Source organism: Hyaena hyaena, unplaced genomic scaffold (assembly GCF_003009895.1).
Source record: "Hyaena hyaena isolate Hyena2069 unplaced genomic scaffold, ASM300989v1 scaffold_680, whole genome shotgun sequence".
Lineage (NCBI taxonomy): Eukaryota > Metazoa > Chordata > Mammalia > Carnivora > Hyaenidae > Hyaena > Hyaena hyaena.
The window spans coordinates 659,107-681,773 of record NW_024081312.1 but is presented as its reverse complement, the minus strand read 5'-3'; the positions used below and the strand labels follow the sequence as shown (position 1 = coordinate 681,773).

General features: G+C 36.7%; 1 protein-coding gene across 1 annotated transcript in view; it reads right to left on the bottom strand.

Annotated features, from left to right (window-relative positions):
• ANKRD13C (ankyrin repeat domain 13C) overlaps nt 1-18,454 on the bottom strand; it is a 95,011-nt gene extending 76,557 nt beyond the window's left edge. Inside the window, exon 1 of the mRNA XM_039217316.1 lies at nt 17,264-18,454. Within this exon, the coding sequence (XP_039073247.1) occupies nt 17,264-17,705 (442 nt within the window). The 5' untranslated portion in view covers nt 17,706-18,454. The remainder of the gene's footprint in view (nt 1-17,263) is intronic.
• Nucleotides 18,455-22,667: the final 4,213 nt, after the last annotated feature.

The window sequence follows — 22,667 nt, the reverse complement described above, 5'->3', positions numbered from 1 at the left end:
AGATTTACTTACCATTTTTGTTGCTCTTCATTCCTTCATCTCCAATCTTCCATCAGAAACAGTTTTCTTCTACTCAAAACATATCTTTCAGGATTAACTTTACTGGCAGTTTGATAAGTGAATTCCCTCAGGTTTTTGTTTGTAAATGCATATTCAACTTCAATCTTAAAGGATATTGTACTGAGTATATAATTATTGACTGGCAACAATTTCCCCCCCACCCCCATTCTATGTAGTCTTATGGTTTCCTTTTTTGTGGAGAACCCAGCCATAGAACTTTCTACTGCTCCTTTGAAAGCAATGTCATTGTTTTTCAAATTTTTTTGAAAAAGTGTTTTTTGTTTTGTTTTTCAAATTAAGCAGCCTTTTCACTCCAGTGTGGATTCCTTTGTTTATTCTACTTGGGTTGGTCTTCTTGAATATCTGAATCAGTGTCTTTCACAAACTTTGTAAAATTCTCAGCAAGTATTTTTCCAAATATTGCTTTAACTCCATTTCCTCTCTTCTCTCCTGGGGTTCAATTAATGTAGAACTTCTTACCTTTTCTATTTTTTAAAACATTTCTTTCCCTTTCCATTTTTCATTAGATATTTTCTGCTTATCTATTTCCGACATCAGGAGTTCTGTCTTTTTCAGAGTCTAAAACTGTTAGTAAGCCTATTTATTTAGTTTTAAATTTCAGTTATTATATTTTCCATTTGAGAATTTTTATTGGCCTCACTTTCAAATATGTGATTTCAATTTTTATAATTTCCGGTTCTCTGTTAAAATATTCAAACTTGTTTCTTATCCCCCAGGAACATAATAAACGTTGTTATTTAAAGCCTCTAATAAAACTTAAAATAAATAAGATTCTGATGAGTTTCTCTTAATCCTTCCCCCCTCCAGTTTTCACTCATGTTGTTCAGTTTCCTTATAATGTTGGTCATCTTTAATTATATATGATTTTAATTTTTAATTTTTTTATTTTAGAGAGAGCATGAATGGGAGAGGGGCAAAGAGAGAAAGAGCACGAGAGAGCATCTTAAGAGGGCTCCACAGGTTGCCTGGGTGGCTCAGTCAGTTAAGTGTCCAACTGAGGCTCAGGTCATGACCTCACAGTTTGTGGGTTTGAGCCCCGCATTGGGCTCTGTGCTGACAGCTCAGAGCCTGAAGCCTGCTTCAGATTCTGTGTCTCCTTCTTCCTCTGCCCCTCTACTCTCTCTCAAAAAAAAAAAAAAAAAAAGAGGGCTCCACACTTACCTTGGAGCCCAATGCAGGGCTTGATCCCACAACCTTGGGATCATGACCTGAGCAGAAGTCAAAAGTCTGAAGCTCAACCAACTGAGCCACCCAGGCATCTCTAATAATATTATACTGGATATAGTATTTAATGAGTTCTCTGTATAAAAATTGTGAAGTGTAAGAAACAAACCATCCATATACTTTCATTTGCTTTTGACATGTGGCAGGGAAGTACTAGATTTCATTAATCCAGCGACTGACATTTTTTCTGGCCTTCATAAATGGCTCAAAGCTGTGCTTCAGCCTCTATCAGAGTTGGTTTACTTTTAGTTTACCCTTATTCCTAAGGTGCAGCTCTTCAAGTTACAAGCTAAAAAAGCAAAGTACTTAAGAGATATTCATACTTAGTAGGAACTGGCCTCTGCCTTTTTTCCTCTTACCTCAGTAAGGGCATCAAAAGTGCTGCTCAGCCTCTTAACTACTACTTTCGGTTTTGCAAAAGCTACTGGGGGCAAAATAACCTAAAATGCGAGGCTCAAATCTTTGGATTTCCATCTTCTGCCAGATCTCAACCCAGTAATTACTTCCTACCAATAACCTTAAGTTAAATATTTGATTCTTATTTGCTTCTAAGGAAGACTAATCCTAATAATCTAGTCCATTACTAAAGGCAGAAATTCTACTTCAATTTTATTTTTTAACTTTTCTCCTTATCTGTAATACTGTACCTTCTATTCTTTGGTACTATTAATGCATAAAGATGAGATAATTTTATGAGCACTAATGATCATAGCTTCTATTAAAATATAATTATCCTTTTAGTACTTTTAAATCATTCTTATCTCAAGTTCAAATTCATCAGTAATTAATCTTTCCATTCATAATCTTTTGCCATTGACTCACAACAAACTTTCCATCTCTTCCACTCTCCTTTAGATGTGTCTGTAAATGTTTTTTTCTTTCCTTCTAGTAGATGTCATAGCTATTATTTTAAAACATTTTCCCCCTACTCCTTTCTTCTCAGTAACAAACCTCATACCTTAAGTATATGAACTAGAGAGAGCACATAACTCAAACCTAACCAGTCTGATACCCAACTAGAAATACTCTTTCAGAGAAGGGCACAATTCCCACCTGGGAATTCCTTTTTTTTTTTCTCTTCTTGTACTAGAAAATTATTTTCTGCATTTTTATTTTGGTATTAGAACTAGTTGGGAAGACTGTCTTTTACTGCTGGAACTACAATGTTTTAAGGTGAATATAGGACCACATATTCTCTACCATTTAAGTTAGAGGTTCTAAACCAGGGACAATTTTATGCCAAGGGAACAGCTGGCAATGTCTGACACATTTCTGGTTGTCAAAACTGAGGAGTAGGGGTGCTAATGGCATCTAGAGGGTAGAGGCCAAGGATATTGCTAAATATCTTACAATGCACTGGACAATTTTCTCCCACAAAGAATTCTACAGCACAAAACGTCAAGTGCAGAGGCTGAAAATCTGAAATAGATAAAACACAATTCAAAAGGAAAGAATGAAGCTCTACCTAATAGCAAAGCTAAGAGATTTCAAAAAAAAAAAAAAAAAAAAAAAGTCCTCACAACACTGCAGGTGATCTGGATACATATATACCCAAGATTGGCTCTTACTCTAACACTTTCAGTTATATAAATCAATAAGTACCTTTGGGCTTAAGCTTAAGTTTGCAGTGAGTTTCACTTACAATGGCAAGAACCATTACTAATATAATAATGAAATACAAAGCCTTATTTGCCATAATCACAATTTTGGAAATTTCTATTTTCTAAGTGCTTTTGCTTTTTGTCTGGACTTTTTCTGTCTTTTTTATCTGGACTTTTAAAATGGGCACCTGGGTGGCTCAGTTGATTGAGCTTCCAAGTTCAGCTCAGGTCATGATCTCGTGGTTTGTGAGTTCGAGCCCTGCATTGGGCTCTGTGCTGACAGCTCAGAGCCTGGAGCCTCCTTCGGATTCTGTGTCTACCTCTCTCTCCCGCTCATGCTCTGTCTTTCTCTCACTCTCAAAAATAAACAAACATTAAATAAATAAAATGGCATTTATCTTCTGCAAGAACACAATATAGACAGTAACATTTTAAATTCTATTTGTAGTAAAATTTACACCTTTTTAGAAAATATTTTTAAACTTAACATATATCTAACAAAATATTAACCATACACTTGATTTCCTTTTACAAAAAATAAGGAACTCAATGCTTTTACTTCTTATCTCCATTTTTGTTTCACTAGTTTAATCAATGGTTGTAAACCTTTTTCTTACCCTTTATAGAATATAGGTCTTAAATTCTGAAGCAAAAGATTTTTCTTTTTTGGAAATTTGCTGTCAAGATTATAATATTTACTATGATTATTAGATTTTATCTATGGTATATTTAGGTGGTTTCAATGTTCATAAGCAATGCTTTTCAGACACAACTCCTTTCTTGGGTTAATCATGTAAATTCATCTCTTATGATTTGGGATATTTGTTTCAATAATACTTTTCAGGAATGATAGCATGGTGGTTAGTCTATTTTCTGGAATGTTATTGTTGCTTGCGCAAATGAATACCTGCCTAGAAAGAATTCTACAGTTAGAGGATGTTACCACAAGTATGTTCTAATATTGCAGAGGTCCAAGGCCAAACTGATACTCATTTGTTCAATAGCAATCTGTGCTCTTTACTTCTATATGTATAGAATTCTTCATTAAAACTTAAAATATCATAGAGATATATTGAATCTATTTTTATTAATTTTCTATGAGTTGTAACTTTGAGGACTGAACCAGTTTTAGATCAAAAATGTTTTTCTTCTATACTTATAGCTCTTAGTATTGCCTCTGTTCCATTTATTCTATTATCTGAAAAGACACATTACTCATAAAATGCAATCTACAGAGGTATAACTCCATAGTTATAACTTATCCCTCATTAATTTTTCCCTTTTTCCTCTACAGTCTGCTTTCAAATGAATTTTTTTTTACATGATTCATTTAATTTTCTCTACTGTCAAGACTTTATTAACAGTATCATCGGGATACTTTAATGACACTTCTTTTATAATGAATATTTTTCAAAGACCATGAAATGACTTTTTTTCCTGCTCATCCATCCTAGAATGAAGATTTATTCAAAACCAGTATGGGAAAGGACACTAGATTTCCCCCACTTTCCTCTCAGTTCATTAAAAAAAAATGAACCAAAGAAAAATCCCTTTCTAAACTCAAGCCAAGAGAAAAAGCTGATATTTAAGCATTTTTCTGTGACACTCTATTCTAATACTCTATATAAAACAAAGAGCATCAAATAGTTGAGAAATAGAGGAGTTACATAGAAATCAAAGATAAAAAGAGTGCAAGACTTATTCCTAAAACTACAAAATATCAATGAAAGAAATTAAATAATACCTAAATAAACAGAAAGACATCCTAAGGTCATGGATTTAAATATTGTTAAGATGACAATAATCCCCAAATTGGTCTATAATTTTAAAATTATCTCCATCAAAATCCCAACTAGCTTTTTTGAAGATATTGACAAGCTGATCCTAAAATTCATATAAAAATTCAAAGTACCTAGAATATCTAAAACAATCTTGAGGAAAAAACATCAAAGTTGTAAGATTTACACCTCCCAATTTCAAAACTTACTACAAAACCACAGTAATCAACACAGTATGTACTTGCATACAGAAAGACCTAAGTATCAACAGATCAATCATACCACACTCAAGAATTATTTCAATATAGATCATGGACAGGAAGCAGCTAGGTGTCAGTCAGTTAAGCATCTGATTCTTGATTTTGGCTCAGGTCATGATCTCATGGTTTGTTAATTTGAGCCCTATGTAGGGCTCTGCACAGACAGCACAGAGCCTGCTTGGGATTCTCTCTCCTCTCTATGCCCCTCTCCTGTGAGTGTTTTCTCTCTCTCTCTCCCTCTCTCCCTCTACCTCTCTCCTCTCTTTCTCTCCCCCCTCCTCTCTCTCACCCCTCTCTCTCACCTCTTCCTTCCTATTCTCTCTCTCTCCCTCTCTCTCTCCCCCTCTCTCTCTAATAAATTTAGGGATACCTGGGTGGTTCAGTTGGTTAAGCGTCCAGCTCTTGCTTTTGGCTCAGGTCATGATCTCCTAGTTAGTGAGTTCGAACCCTGCATTGAGCTCTGTGCACACGGAGCTTTGCTTGGGATTCTGTCTCCATCTCTCTCTGCCTCTACCCTACTACTCTCTACCTGTCTCTCTCACTCTCAAAAAATAAACATTTTTAAAATAAATTTAAAGTAACAGATCATGGGCCTAACTATAAGAGCTAAAGCTATAAAACTCTTGAAAACAAAAGAAGTAAATTTTTGTGAACTTGAATTAGGTAATGATTTCTCAGATACACCGAAAGCACAGCACAAAAGCACAAATACATTGGCCTTCGTCAAAATTAAAATATACGTGCTCCAAAGAATGGCATCAAAAAAGTGAAAAGGGAAAAAAAAAAAAAGAAAGTGAAAAGGAAACCCAAGGGGGAAAATATTTTGCAAATTATGTTTGATAGTATCCAGATAAAGAACTTGTACAACTAATTTTTTTAAAATCCCAATTTAAAAATAGGAAAGGATCTGAACAGTTGTTTCTCTAAAGAAGATATACAAATGAGACAATAGATTATGATAGGTGTTGAGAAAAATAACAAAGAGCTAAGACCAAAAATAATAAAGGGATACATAACTTTCTGATTCTTCAGGCAGGAAAACCTCTCTAATGAGATAATGTTTAAAATGAGATCTTAAAGAGGCGTAGGAACTCAGAAATCAAAGAATGAGAAGAAAAGCATTACAGTCAGAGACCAGAAATAACCTGGCATATCAAAGGAACTAAAAGAAAATAAGTATGGCCAGAAAAGAAAAAAAGAGAGATTTGTACAAGATTATATCAGAGAAGCAGGCAATGGCCAGATCATGCGAGGCTCTGTAACTATGGCTAGAAATATGAACTTACTTGTAAGTGGAGAAGGCACTGAAGGATCTTGAACAGGGACATGACATGATAAAAATTACATTTCAAGATCACTCTTGTTACCATACAGAAAATGGGATAGAGGGGGGACACAGGACTAGATAAGAAACCGATGTGGTATTCCAGGGGGGAAAAAAAAAAAAATTGTGTCCAAAATGGTGGCAATGGAGACAGAAAGTAGAATGACTCAAAATAACCTGTTAATTAGGTATGTGTGGAGAGGAGGAGGCGGTGAGACAAAGAATGATCCCAATGATTGAAGCTTGAGCAACCAGATAATTAATGATGTGATTTAATAAAGGGCTGGATGACCAGGTAGGAGGGGATAAGGTGGAAAACAATAATAACATTTTAGACAAATGAATTTTGAAATATCTCTGAGATTCCAAAGTGGAGATGATTACAAAATCTGGGAACTCCAAGAAGTCTAGATTGGAGATATATGTAAATTCGACAGTAAAAAAAGAAACATTTAAAATCAAACATAAAAATTTGTGCATATCCACTTTTTCCCTAATAGTAGAAAAGGTACTAATAGTTATCCTTCTTCACTTCTCTATATTCCGAGGTTAAAAAAAAAAAAAAAAAAAAAAGGACCATGTTCTAAATGGTGACAAAAAGAAAACAAGGAACTGATAACTCCAGTTGCTGTCAAGAAGGGTGACTGAGTGGGTAAAGAGGAGTGGGAGGAAAACTATTTTTACTATTCAAAAAACTACACAAATTAAGGAGAATTTACCAGAGTCTAGATAGAACACCTAGGTAAAGAAAGCAGGACTTTACGCATCTACATCATTACTCTGTTTTGTTACTGTTAAACCTTCAAGGAAAATAAAGGTGAAATGTAAAAGCATCAGTACCTACTGATGCTTACGAATCAAAATTACTATAACAAGTCAAAATTAATCACATTTTTAAAAGCTTTGTGGGGGCGCCTGGGTGGCTCAGAGGGTTAAGCGTCCAACTTCAGCTCAGGTCACGATCTCACGGTTTGTGGGTTCGAGCCCCACGTCAGGCTCTGTGCTGACAGCTCAGAGCTTGGAGCCTGCTTCAGATTCTGTGTCTCCCTCTCTTCTTTCTCTGCCCCTTCCCCACTCATGCTGTTTCTCCCTATCTCAATAATAAATAAACATAAAAAAATTAAAAGATTTATGAACTAGAAATGACTTTACATTAAACTATCCAATCCCTCTTATTTTATACGTAAGTACATAACCAGAAATAACACATTATAATTAAGGATGCCAAACATCATGCTTCGATTTCAATTATTTTAAATGCAAATCATCATCATTTTCTTCATCATCCTCCTCCTCCTCTAGCCAACATTGGATTTACTTTACTGGCCAAGTATACCATGAAACTAAGTGCCCAAATGTCCTAATTAATAGCTTCATCTACTATGCCTTCAGTTTTCTAAAACCTCAACCTGCTGCTTAAGCTAATTTGTTACATAAAAGATATTAAAAACTTAAAATAACCTTCTGCCAATTTTCCACAATTTAGTTTTAAATCTGAAATCAGATGCCTTGGTTCTACTTGGTAAATAAACTGAATTCTGTTCTGTCAAATGAATAATAAATATTCCAGTAACATTAAGACCACTGCAGTGCTAAAGTGTGCAAATTATCAAACAAAAGACTGGATTTACAGGGCATCTATTATATGTGCCCAACACTATGCTATATACTTTATAAACCTTATCAAACTCCAACACCCTATGAGATAAATATTATTCCTATTTTGTAGGTAAGAAAAATAAAGCAAACAGTAGTTATTTCCTAAAATTATATATCTAAAAATTGTGTGAGTCATGACTCTGAAATCTGTATGCTAATTTTTACTAAACCAACAGTGTTCAAACTTTTTGGTCTCGAGATTCCATTTATATTCTTAAAGATCTTGGGTCACCTGAGTGGCTCAATCAGTTATCAAGCATCCCACTCTTGATTTCAGGTCAGGTCATGGTCTCATTGGGCTCTGCACTGACAGTGTGGATCCTGCTTGGGGTTCTCTCTCTTTCCCTCTCCCTGCCCCTCTTTTGTTCACTCGCTCTCTAAAATAAATCAACTTAAAATCTTATTTATAAAAAGAATTATTAAAGATCTTTAAAAAAGATCTTTTATGTGGATTATTTATATGGACAAATCTACTGATATTTACCATATCAGAAATTAAAATTAAATGTAGAATTTTATTAATTTTAAAATTACAATCACTATTACAAATTAATAAAAATTTTTATGAAAAAAATAATTGCATTTTCCAAAAACAAAACAAAAATAAATAACAGGAATGATGCTATTTTATTTTTTTATTTATTTATTTTTTTAAAGGTGCTTAATTTTTTTTAAGTAATCTCTACGCCAATCATGGATCCCGAACTCACAACCCTGAGATCAAGAGGAATGATGCTATTTTAAACTCTTTAGTTAGGGGCATCTGGGTGGCTCAGTTGGTTAAGCATCCGACTTCCGCTCAGGTCACGATCACATGGTTCACGGGTTTGAGCCCTGCGTCGGGCTCTGTGCTGACGGCTAGCTCAGAGCCTAGAGCCTGCTTCCAATTCTGTATCTCCTTCTCTCTCTGATCCTTCCCTGCTCACGCTGTCACGCTCGCTTGCTCGCTCTCCCTCTCTCAGAAATAAATAAAACATTAAAAAATAAACTCTTTAATTAAAAATTAAAATAAAGTTCTTTAATGTCTGGCTTAATAAAAAATGCTAGATTTTTATAATTATCTCTGCATTCAATCATGTATAAATTTTGCTTTGGTTTGAACTAAATCTAGTTCAGAAGATGTTCAGAAGAAGAGGGGTATTTTAACAGCCTTTTTAAATAACTGGAGGTGTTCTCTGCTACTACACCAAAACTCAGTGGTCATTTCTGTATTTGTTTTTAATATTCATTTATTTTTGAGAGAGATAGTGTGTGAGCAGGGGAGGGGCAGAGAAAGAGGGAGGCACAGAATCCAAAGCGGGCTCCAGGCTCTGAGCTGTCAGTGTGGAACCCAATGTGGGGCTCGAACTCATGAGCGGTGACATCAAGACCCGAGCTGAAGTTGGACGCTTAACCTACTGAGCCACCCAGGTGCCCCAGTAAGTGGTCATTTCTTAACAGTTAGTTGCAATGTGAAATCTAAAACTAAACTTTTTGCATTGAGTTACACTGAATTCCACTGGTTTCTCTTGTACTTTAAATGGATCTTTGACATGATTTTGAAACACCATGCACTGATCGTCTGAAAAATACCAGCTAACTCAGTTACGTAGATCTTCCAAATGTCAACACATTTCATTACACACACACACACGAAAAAAAAAATCAAAATACCATCAATCTGACCAGAGAAGTCTTTGAATCCTGGAAAGCTGTCAAACTTGAAGTAACAAAGACAAGCTTCCCAAATTCTAATTTTTGATCCAAAGCTTGAATTTTTTCATCGGCAACAAATACTACCAATTGTCTTCCATGAAGTCACAGGCTTACTTCATTCATTTTCCAGAAAATGTCTGCCAAGTATCCAAATTGGAATAGCCATAGTTTGTCTGTAAGCTGTTCTTTCAAGTAAAAATGGTGTTCTGTGACAAAAGCTGCTAGTCTGGCTTACAACTCAAATAACTATACAAATGTTTTCTCTTATTTTCTCTTCAGTGTCCAGAAGAGCATCATGAAAAATCTGTATTATGTCACAAGGAATATAAAAAAGATATGTACTCAAGATTAAGACTTGGTTAATCATTTCTACAGCTTCATCAAAGACATTAAATGAAACTGTTTTTTTTTTTTTTTTTTAACTCCAAATATGTGGCATAAGCAATACATGAACACACAATGAATACCAGCAGGTTTGGTGTTTGATTCATACTCGGGTTCCGATAATTTTACCCACCACTGCTTTTGTGACATCAGCAGAAGTGTGAGCACAGTGTAAAAGGCAAGCAATGACTTTGTGTTATTACAAAAATAGTTTTGATGTTACCTGATCCCTAGTTAGGGAGAAAACAGGAATTGCTCATAGCTCTAACTTCCACAGACACCTTCAAATCCCATCCAACCAAGCAGTAAAAAGAGAATTAATTCTTGTATTTTCTCTCATAAACAGTACTATACTAAAACTCTCTCTCTCTCTCTCTCACACACACACACACACACACACACACACTAGTACATCCATCATAGACTCCTAACCAGTCTACCTTTTCAATATTTCCACAGCTACCTCCAGTTGTAATAGCATGTTAAACTGACCCTTGCCCATTCAAGTTTTGCTTCATATAGCAGCCAGACTGAGCCTTTTAAAATCAGATTGTGTAACTCCTCTGCTTAAAAACCTCACTTCCTATTTTGCTCAGAGTAAAAGCCAAAATCCTTTTGGTCTACAAAAGTTCCATATGCTTATACCCTCTACTACTTCTCAAATATACTCCTATCGCTTACCACTCTCCCCTGTACCAGCCACAGTTGGCCTTCCTTCTACCCCTTTGAACATGGTACTTTTATGTTTGTTATTCTCGATCTGAAACTATTCTGCCAAATATCTGCTCCCTAATTTTCTTCATGTACTGCTGCAACCCCAGCACCTAAAACATGTCACATAGTAGGAGCTCAGTATATAACTGTTAAATGAAGGAATGAATGAACGAAGAAAAGAAATAACTCCAAAGAACCATTAGAATAGTGTTAAAATCTGTTTTTAACTCTCCAAAAAGCATTCCATCACAGAACAATGCAGGTCTCCACATGATTCTCTATGAAAGTCAATCAAAGGATATAGGTGCTAAAGAGCATATTCAACACAGCACAGGTGGTTGTACAGAATTCAGCATAGTGCTGAGTAAGAGAGCACATGCATTAACATGCCTGATAAATACTTACAGCCAAGAATCAAAATGCACTATAACCAGTGAGTAGACCAAGATGACTTCTATGAGACTCAAATAAACCTAACTCTTTAGAAGACTGACAGGCAGTATGAATTCCAGTATCAGATAAAAATCTCAACTGAAGTACTATCTAAACCTCAAGAACAGGAATGTCTTCTGCTGGAAGGTACTTAACACCAAAACTAAGAGCAAGGTATTGGTATCAATGGGTATTACTACTATATGAGTTTTCAGAGTTAAGATATTTTCAAATGCAGTCTCCTATTCAAGACTATAATGTCCCCAGAAGTAGATATTATATTATAGCTACTTATTTCAGTAGTTACGCAAATAGCAGAATTTCATAAAAACCAGTCTGTAGAGAAGTGTGGTCTCAAACTTAGATCTAATTCCAAATATAAAGATGGCCTCCTAATACTGTGGATCATCTTTAAGGTTTCAACAAGAGTAACAGACTCAACAACAGATGAAGTTCAACTAAGCCACACAATTAAACCCAATATATCCTGATAACAAACACCATCCATAATCTTCAAACAGAAAGAAGACCTTTTCTCTTTTTCCTATCCCCAGCAATATCAGTCTCGCTCTGAAACTAATGTTCCAATCTATCCCCCAATGAAATAAATAGTATATGAAGGAACTCATTGTTTGACTACCCAGCCCCCCACTCAATTTTTGAAGAACTATGCTCATTTTCTAGAACCCAAAGCATCCTGACTGACAATTACATTGTACTCCACATTAGATTTCTATGACTTAAGAATGACATTAACTTGGGACACACTACCTAAAATTCAATTCTTCAAGGAATCTTCCAGAATTCTCCTGCCTTCCTGAGAATGCAAAGGATACAACATAGTCAATAACTGCTCATTTCTGCTTCCTTTTTTGCCAATGTTGAAAGGTCAGAAAACCTGCTCCTATATAGCTCAAAACAGGAAAGAGGAGAAGAGGACTCGCTCCATCGTCTTATGAGGTAGCTCTGCAGATGTGTTCACATAACAATTCTAAGTGTCAAGTCACATTCTAATACTTAAAATAATGCCATCAGGAAACAGCCACTTAACCCAAGAACAGTCCTAGTCTGTTAGGAGATGCATATGGGGAAAGAGGTAAGAGGGAGGTTATACTCACATAGACATGAAGATCAACTGAATCAACCCTGATAGATCAGTGAAGTGACAGATTTCACTGCCAATACATCTTCATGCCAAGTGAAGGTACATGACACTTTAATGGATTATCTTGAGCCTCCAGAAAGTATTTCACTTTTTTTCCTAAGAGAAACTGAGGTCTGCCTTTCAAAACCAAAGTCCAGAAAAGACCACAAAACACGAAGAGAAAAATACAAAGCTATTACTGTTCTTTTAAAGATAAACCATCATTTTAACCCTCCTGGCTAACATTGTTCACCCAACAGTTAATTCAAAAAAATTTTTGACATGCAAAGTGTAGCTTTATAATTGCCTCTTCTCAAACAGACATAAAATGCATTATTTTCTTGCATCACCCATCATAAAGATTTCAGTGACAAAAACAAAGCAGAAAAAAATATCAAAATGAAATTTAAAGATTTATATAGAATAAGCCAAAATAAACATACCATATAGGCATCAGATTATCCTATTGCCTCAATTCCCAAACATATATTTTTAATCTTTCTGAAATTAAGATGTTTTAAAATCCCTGTCTGAAGAAATCTGCCAGCCACCACCATGCAGAGAGGTTACACATGTTAACCATTTCATTATTATTCCCTTGAGTTACCAGCATTAGCAGCAATACTCTCAGTTGAGATTTAACTTACATTTGAAATCTCCAATCACTGTGTGAAATAGGTACACCAAGATTATGCTACAACTCATTAAAAATGAAAATTAACCATATAGAGAAGACAGCTTGTCACATGCCAGGCAATGTAATTAACGGCAGTGGAAACTGCCAAATCTCTCAGAATACATCAGAAATTTTTCACATCTAGGAAAAGCTGGTTTAAGCAATTCATATATCAAGAATTTCAATCATTCTGGTACCTAAGAGCTTCTGATTAATGTCCAAGGGAAAGTACTTTATGTCTAAGGATATTTAACTCAAGGGAAAAACAAAATTACAAGTTTAACAAATAGGAAGTGTAGTCAAAAATCAAGAAAAGTTTTCTATATGCTTCAGAAGCATTCTCAATTCTAAAGGTGCTAAAGAAGTAAAAATCATTACCATCAATTAAAAAATAGCATGTCACCATGATGTTTTAACTACCAATGGCAAAAAGTGATTCAGAAAAAATTTTACAATGTGAAAAGAGGCTTAGACTTAAACTTTAATTCCATACTAAAGAAAAAAATAGTATATAACTAAATATATACTAAGGATATAAGGTCTAATAAATGTGTTTATGTTAGGGGCACCTCAGTGGCTCAGTCAGTTAAGTGTCTGACTCTTGATTTCAGCTCAGGTCATGATCTCAATGGTTCGTGAGATCAACCCCCACATTGGGATCTGCAGTGGGAGCATAAAACCTGCCTGGGATTCTCACACTCCTCTCTCTCTCTGCCCTTCCCCCACTTGCACGTGTGCATGTGTGCACTCTCTCTCTCCCCCCTCCCCCAAAATAACTTTTAAAAAGTTAATAAAAATAAATTTGTGAACATTTCATATGGTGTACCTTTTTTCCACCCCCAAAAAAATGCTTTTACTAAATATACAATGAGTCACAATCATTGGGCATACTTGAACACAGTATATTCACGAAGTTCTAGCTATTACTGTAGTTAACTTATATTTCTACAGATTTGTTTGGATCCAAAGATAGTATTCCTCAAGATAACTGATGACTCAGAAAAAGCAACTCACACTCAACCAACATTTTATCAGAAAAGAAAAAGCTCAATCCTTGCTCCCATTCAAGTCAGTAATTTGTAAATACACAAAAATACATTTAAAAAGTTTATCAAATCACTAGAAACTGAAAGAGCTAATGAATAGTGAGATAAATGACCAGATTAGGGTACAGTAAGCTTTCCAGCTAGGTAGAATGAAGGATCAAAATGAACAAGATTAATAAATGTAAAGTCCTGTTTTAGGTTAAAAACATAACTGCAACAAGGGACAAAATGGAGAGATAGGCAATCACTTGAGAAAAAGCAATATTTAAAAAATTATCATACTCTTGCACTGCATTACTTAACGTGTAATGGCACACTGTTTAGCTCTAAACATACATTGCTTAAAGCAATATATTGCTTTTTGTCTTTGCTTATGAGGCTACTATAGCTCTGACACTCAGGTTACTTCTCAGCGCTGTCCTCATAGGGAAGAATTAACAGAGTTTCCCTAAAAGATGATGATTAAGATTTTCATTTACTTATTTAACACTTGTATATAGCATTTAATGTTTTAGGACCATCTAAGCACTTTACAATCCACGCCAAATGAAGAATGGATACAGACGTTAGGAATGTTTAACTTATAGATAAGAACATGATAGCTCTTGTCAAATATCTAAAGGTTTGTCATGTGGATGAGGTAGCCCATTTATTTGTGCCATTACATAAAAAAGAAGCAGAACCGACAAGAGTGACAGGTTTGGGCTCTACAGCAAAACTCTGAAATTTGTCCAAAGGCAAAATCTCTCCATAAGGCTACCATAAGGATTAAATGAGAAAATATATATTAAAGAACTTTGTTGTAAGTTACCATATTACGCATTCTTAGAATTTACTTCTGTGCAGTATAGTACGTCCTGACTAATAGAAATATTTACAGAGGTTGACCACATACTTTGGAGTCCTAGCTATTAGTTCAGTTCCCAACTCTGCAATTTGTAACAAGTATTCAACTTTAGTAGTTTCCTTGCATCTCTAGGCTTCACTTTTCTCACCTTTAAAACAAGCATAAAGCAATCTGCTTTGCAAGGTTATTGTGTGAATTAAATGTGATAATATAGGTAACATTTAGCATAGTGCTGACACATTCAGTAAACTGTACTGATGATGATGATCATCATCATCATCATGCTGTAGAAGGAATATATAAAACTATGTGGTATGATGTGGTATGATTGCATGGTTCTGTTATGCACCTGCATGAGTGTATGAATCTGCTATGCACTTATCACGTTATAACAATCCAAATATAATATACAGCTTGAATTTACTTGGGGATTTAAAAAGCATTTATCTTTTGTAATCTGAAGGAAAAAACATTCTTAAAACCTAAATAAGTATCCAGGTTAGTAAAATATCAGGAATAAAAGTAATGTAATGGGGAAATCATGCAACTACAGTAAGAAAAGGGACTAAATAAGCAGCACATTAAATGTAAGTTACTCTTCCTAGGCGACTTCATGGTGAGAGATGAGAATATATATTGTGGGGGGAAGGGGGATTACACTTTCTACAGGTATGTGAACCACTGGTTACAGTCATCAGAAATACCAGCAATACAAGGGCAGCTAAATACAAATATAAACATTTGGTATATCAAGGCTATTTAAAAAATGAAGTTCAGTGGGCTAAAGACAAGAGTATAAGGGATTTAGGATTCTAATTCACTACGATCAACAAACAATATTTTGCTTGTTGCAATAACAGTAAAATGATTAAATATATGTAGGAATGAAAAACTGGGCGCAGCTTTCAGGTGCTTTTTTGAGGATTTGAATTATGATAAATGACAATGATATTATTATAATATTGGAAATTCAGGGGCACCTGGGTGGCTCAGCTGGTAAAGTGTCTGACTTTGGCTCAAGGCATGATCTCTGTGAGTTCCAGCCCCAAGTCGGGCTCTGTGCTGACAGCTCAGAGCCTGGAACCTGCTTCAGATTCTGTGTCTCCCTCTCTCTCTCTCTGCCTCTCTCTCTCTCTCTCTCTCTTTCAAAAATAGTTTTTAAAAGGCAACTATTTTAAAAGTCAATATTGGAAATTCATATACAAGTACAGTTGTTAGAGAATTACACAACCAATAGAAATATTATTTTTTTAATCTCAATTTTTGCCCTAATTTCAGATAAGAAGCCTAGAGTGTACTGGAATTAAGGGAGCTTATTCCTCAGGCAAGCATCTCATTCATGTATTATATATTATTTTGAACAGAGTTGAGTGTGTTCTAATTGAATGTATACAATAGTCCTGTTCAGTCAAAAGCAGAGCTATAAATAGTATTTGTCAACTATTCAATTTAAAATGGCTTCTTAAATGTTGAAAATATCAGTGTTGACATTAGTTTTCATTAATAAATACACTGCTGCTTGGAAGTCAACTCAATTACATTACGTTTTTAAAACTAAAGAAACAAAAAATTCAGCTGACGAGTTACCGCAGAAAGTAGAAATACAGTCCTTGAATAATAAATAATATTTTGCCATATAGCTTATGATGAAGTTACTATGAAAAACCTGAGTGCTATTTTTAGTCACAGTCATCAAGATGAAACATTCTGGCAATTATGTAAAACAAACAAAACACTCAAAACTCTACTCCAAAACCTTAGCCACTGAAGTCACTTTACTTACTCCAGGTATCAAATGCCAACAAATGTATACATTGTGGCTTTCACAAGTCAAAGCATTCTATAGCCCATCTCAAATGCAATACGTAGACACATTTGTATCAAACTAAGCTTCCTGAAAGCAGAGAAAGAGAAACAGACAACCTGAGGGCAGGTAGAAATCACAACCAGTTACAATCAAGTTGGGATCTGCACCTGAGTAATGAAGGGAGGTGGGCCATTAGTACGGTAAAATTCGAGATCCCCAGGTGGGAGAAGGGGAAAGAAAGAAAAGAAACACGGTTCCATAAACATAGGAAGGCCAGGTTGGATAAGGGGCAATTTTAAATTTCTTTGTGAAAATCAATACATTGAAGGCCTGTCTTAAACACAACAGCCTCTCGGAGGAAACTTTGAAGTGGGCAAGAAGGAAACATTCCTTTGCACCCACAAGCACCCATCCCCTGACCACTGGCATGCTATTACTGAAACGGTCATGATTTACAGGCATTTGGCCCGGAGGATGAGCAAAGGAGAGGAAAGAAAGGTCTGCTGGAGAGAAGCCTAGGATTCCAGAGGCCTGGACAGGCACACCATAGGTTCGGGAAAGGAGAGGTGGAGAGGGACGAGCACTCCTCACCGTGATTATCTTTCTGCCCGATATTGTGCGTGCGGATGAGAGAGGACAGTCTCCTCACATCCCCCTTGAAGACGCACTCGTGTACCGGGTAGTGTGCGGGGCAAGTGCCTCCATCTGTGACGACAGCAATGGGGTTAGTGCCCGCTAGAAGAGCCGGGGACTGGGTGGTGGTGGTCACGGAGGCACTGTGCAGCGGCAGGGCCGGGACGCCAGGGGGACTGCAGGAGGCCGGAGCTGTCTTCAGCTGCAGCCGGTGGTGATGGTTACTGAAGATCTTATGACAGGCTTTGCCGCCCTTGCCGCCGCCTGTCCGGAGCCTGCCTCCCGTAAAGGTGCCGCCTAGGGTAGCCGCCGCTTCCTCATCCCCGGGCTCCAGCAGGTCCCCCTCTTCTTTGCTGGGCTTGTGGTCTCTCCGCAGTGAGCGGATCTTCTCCCCGGTCATCGCCGCCAGGGGCAAAGAGGGGATCCGGGAGGCTCACCGCCCGCGACGGGGCTGGCGCTGCGGCGGCGCAAGGCGATTAGAGCGGTGGCCGGGATCCTCCAGCGCAGCATGAACTCTCAGGGCGCCCCCGAGCCCGGGACAAACGCATCTCCTGGAGGAAGAAGAGCTGGCTCTCGCCTAGGCACGGAGGGACGCGCGCTCGCTGGGGGGAGCTAGAGCTCAGGTGCCCACGACACCAGGATCCCCGTCCCCGCTGCCGCAACCGCCGCCACTACCTCACACCGAAAAACAGGGCACGGCCATCTTACCCTGGCTCCTCTCGCGAGAGCTCCCTTGGGAGGAGGGAGGAAACACCGCGATAAGTGAGCTGCTCGCTCCCTCCCTCGCACCTTCTATTGCCGGAGAGTAATCGAGGCCCGGCGCTTCCCAATCAGCGGGGTTCCGCCCCTAGTTTAGGATCTGATAATTGGCGCTTCTTGTGGCCTCTGTAAAACCTTAACTTGTGTCTGAGATACTCGATGCAGTTTATAAACAATGACTTAAACCCTCGGACCTCTGGGCCTCCTGCCGAGTAACGCAAACTGACGCCGCTGCACACAGGATGTGATGTCAGTAAGATGATGCACAAGATACTCATTCAATCAACATTTACTAAGCATCTACTTTGTACCATACACTAAACTACTAGATTTCTAAGACGCCGCTCCTGGCTCCAAAGAGATCAGCAGAGGTGTAAAGATAAACAATTGGAAGCTGGGTTGGAAACAAAAAAAATTATTTTAAAAATTAAAAAATAGAAAAATTTTAGTGTTGGAGTATCAGATAAGACACAATCGTTTAGGGACTGACCTTTGAAAACAGGCTATTTGGCAAACGGGGTGAAGAGAAGTCAGTCAGATTTTTGTTAGATTAATAAATTACAAGCAGATGTCAGAGTTTCAAGCAGGGTAATGGACGCTAAAGGATGGCAAATAATAATTGTGTAAATGGAATATCCCTGGACTAGTTCATGGCCAAACTGACCCATCGTCAAATTCTGAAGAAACGTAAATCTAAAGTCTATACCAAATAACTAAAATGTGGGGAACTGGAAGTGGAGGGAGTTAGCAAAACATCCTAGAAGTCTTCCTTCATGTTTTCAAAGATAAACACTAACAGCTGCTTCTCTAAAATCTCTTCTTTCTCGAACTTTATTGCCACCTCCGTTCTCCCACAAATAAATAATAACTGTGGGAACTGGCATCACTTCATCTTTCTCTGCCACTCTGGTTTTCACCTCGCATCTTCTTCCAAATCTATTCAAATCGATTTATTTCTACCCTTCTCTCTAATTATGTTCAAGCATTACCTAATCAGCATCTCAAAGGATCCTGCTCCTAAAGCAAGAGAGATTGAACACATACATACAAAAACATTTTGTTCTTCCACAATAGCCAATATTTATTAACTCTAAGGCAGGCAGTATGCTTGCCATTTTATATGCTGTTATCTCCTTGTGATATTATTTTTAATCTTCACTGCGCAGTTGAAAAAAACTTGCCCAATGCTTCAAAGCAGGAATGCAACACAATCCAGCCTGATTCCAGGGCTAGAGGGTTAGCAAGGGGCCAGATCATGCAGGATTTCAGGATTTGGTATGTCTTCTTAAAAGTTTACCCCACAGGAAATGGACAGCCCTTTGGAGATATTGAGTAAAGGAATAGGCTGATGAGATTGCCTTTTAGAGGAGTCACTCACTCACCCATGCTTTAGAAAAACAAATGTCAATAATAGACTACAAGGACACTAGAGACAAGGAAACTGATAGACTGCTGCATAAATCAAAAAATAAATGTGTTTATATACACATGTAAAAGTATAGCAGAATATACCTTGAACAGAATATAGAGTGAACAGTGGTTAGCTTTGGAAGATGGAATTGCTAAAGCACATATTTGCTACATAGCTGGAGCTTTTATTTATAAAGGGAAAGGATTCATTTTTATTAATCAGAAAAAATCAATCAATTTTTAGAGAAGTATGCACTAATTCAGACGGTGAGAAATTATGAGAGCACAAACCAAGTTAGTAAGAGTGATGCTAAAGAAGGTTCAAGAGTTTTAAAAAAATTTTGTTCCTTTTTAGCATATCGCACTGAGGCTTCTTGTTGCTCAACGAGAAGTGAGATGGTTTACATTTTGGATATTTTGCAATTACCCTAGAAGACAGAGATCCAGCTTAAGATTCAGGAGTTATCATTTCACAGTAATTGATGCCACAGAAGTCTTTGAATTCCCCCAAGGAACAGTGTGTAGTCCATAGTGTGAATAATTAAGGTCCAGTCTAGAATAAAATACCAATATATAAAGGATATGTATAAAAAGAGTGGCTAATATCCTATTGTAATTAAAAACCTACACCAAATAGTCTAACATTAAAGCTGAGAGGTATCTCATCACTGGAACCACTTATTAGAGGTTGCCACCTCCCCCTAGTAAAATCAAACACTGCAGATTTTAAGTAATAATCAAAAAGTAACATTCAAAAGTAATATTCAGCCCTTATTTTTAAGGGTTCAACAACATAACAGTGAAAAGTGATATAGAAATATAAGATTGCAATACATCGTGAAAATACAAGAATTGAAATTATATGAGATCCTGATATAATACAGAAGAGGAAGTTATTAATTCTATCTGAAGGAAGTAAAAGTTAACTGATCAGCAAGACTTTCAGAAGGAGATATTGTCTGAATTAGGTTTTAAAGAATGTATAGAGTTGGCCAGTTGGGCTAGGGGAACAAGATAGGTAATAACAATAATAAAAATAGCTATCATTTAAACTGAGAGCTTACCATGTATTAGGCATTGTTCCAAGCAAGTTTCAATACCTATTTAATTTAATCTCACAACAATTCTTTGAGGTATTTACTGTCCCCATTTTACAGATGAGGCAACTGAGGCACAGGAAGTGATCATCCAGCTGATTAGTAGAGGTGAAAAGAATAGTATGTATAAATGCAGCATTATATTTGAGAATCCTTGAAGCATAGTATGTGACAGGAAATGTGGTGGTAAATAAGACTAGAAAAGAAAGCTGGAAATAGGTTATAAAGAGCAACTGTAAGACACTTGTACTATATATTCTAGGCAGTGGAGAAATTCCAAAAGATTTCAAGCATAGTAAAGACAGGATTACATGTAATCACCATAATGTATAATCAACCCATCTTCCAAAGATAGGAGATTCTGCCAAACTTTCCAGCTTCGTCTCTTCCCACATTTTCAGATTCATTCTTCATTCTAACCAAACAATCTGCTGACAGTCCCTGACCCTGTCTCATGTTTCCATGCCTTTGCATGCCGTTCCATATGTCCTAAACCCATTTCTATTTCATTCACCTAGATACCTCCTCAGTCTGTCAAAATTAGTTTAAATTTTCTCTCTTAGCACAAGGTGTTTTGTTTGTTTTTCTTTTTAACTTGCCATAGAATTCAGGCATCCAGGAAATTACAATGAACTAAAGCTGTGAATAAAATTCATTTTAGCTTATCTTTTTATTATGAATGTAGGTCACAAACCACAATAGTATTGGCAGTACTTGTGCCTTTGCAATCACAAGAAAACACAAATATTTTTGGACCACATTACAGTTGCTACAGATAACCCAAAATATCATTTACGCTCATCACTATCTCCAACTTATGTTAATTATTATGTCCACTTCTAGATCTTGTTTTTTAATGAGTTAATAAGGCACATATAATTACTATATCAAATTTTTATTTGATTTCAATAGCTATTTGATTTGTTTTATTTTGATTTGAATAATTTTATTTCAATAGCTATTTCCTTTGTAATCCAAAATATTTTACACATTTAAAAACATTCTTCTGAAAATGGCTCTCCAGGCTTCACCATACAGCCAAAGAGGTCCATGGCACAAAAACAAAGGTTAGTACAAACTTCCAGTTAAAAAATAAATAAGTAAGAGAGATGAAAGGCACAGCGTGGGAATGCAGTCAATAACATCATAATAGCATTGCATGGCAAATGATGACTACACTTATTGTGGTGAGCCCTGAGTAATGTATAGGACTGTTGAATCACTATGTTGTACACCAGAAACTACTATAACATTGCGTGTCATCTACACTTAAATAACAAAAAAAAAAAAAAATGTTTTTAACTAACTCCTTTAGGAGTCCCTAATGACACCTCTCTCCTTTACTCCTCTCCAACATGCCACCATTCTGAGTTAATTTTGCCTTCTCTCTGATTTCCTATTTTAATTTTTGCATGCCTCTCTGAGATATCTTGTCTGCTTCCTCAACTACTCCTTTGAGCTCTCTGAGTGCCAGAACTATATCACTTCTGTATGCACAATGCCTTTCAGATAGTGAAATAGTGAATGCTTAATGTTAATAATAAACAGTTGTTGAATTAGCCAATCAGTTAGAACATAAACCCCCCAAGTATCTACAATGTACCGAGACAATTGTAGACTAAGTGATGAGATGCTAAATAAACAATCTCAATCTGACTACGTTGAAGTTGACTACTACTCTCTTGGATTCTTATGTGAGACCCAAGAGTAAATATTTCATCTTGGATTGTTTTTCCATTTACAAATAACTGTAAATTCAATTGAAACTGGCTTAAATTAAATGGATTTATCAACTTCTGTAGCAAAGAGGGTCAGAAATATGTCTTCAAGAGTGGCCCAATCCAAACCACATGTCAGGTACTAGGTGACTCTCAGTGCACCTCTCCCTGTTTGGAGCTTTCCCCCTGAAAGGACAGTTTCCCTTAGGGAACAAGATGCCTGCCTGCAGTTAACAGGGGCCGTGTCTTCCCTCCATCAGGTCCTGGAAGAGGGCCCCTGACCACGGAAGTATGGTGTTTGACATTCATAAAAGCACCCTGTCCAATCCCTGTATCTAAGAAAGTGCTGATTGACTCAGGCCTGAGTTACCTAAACAA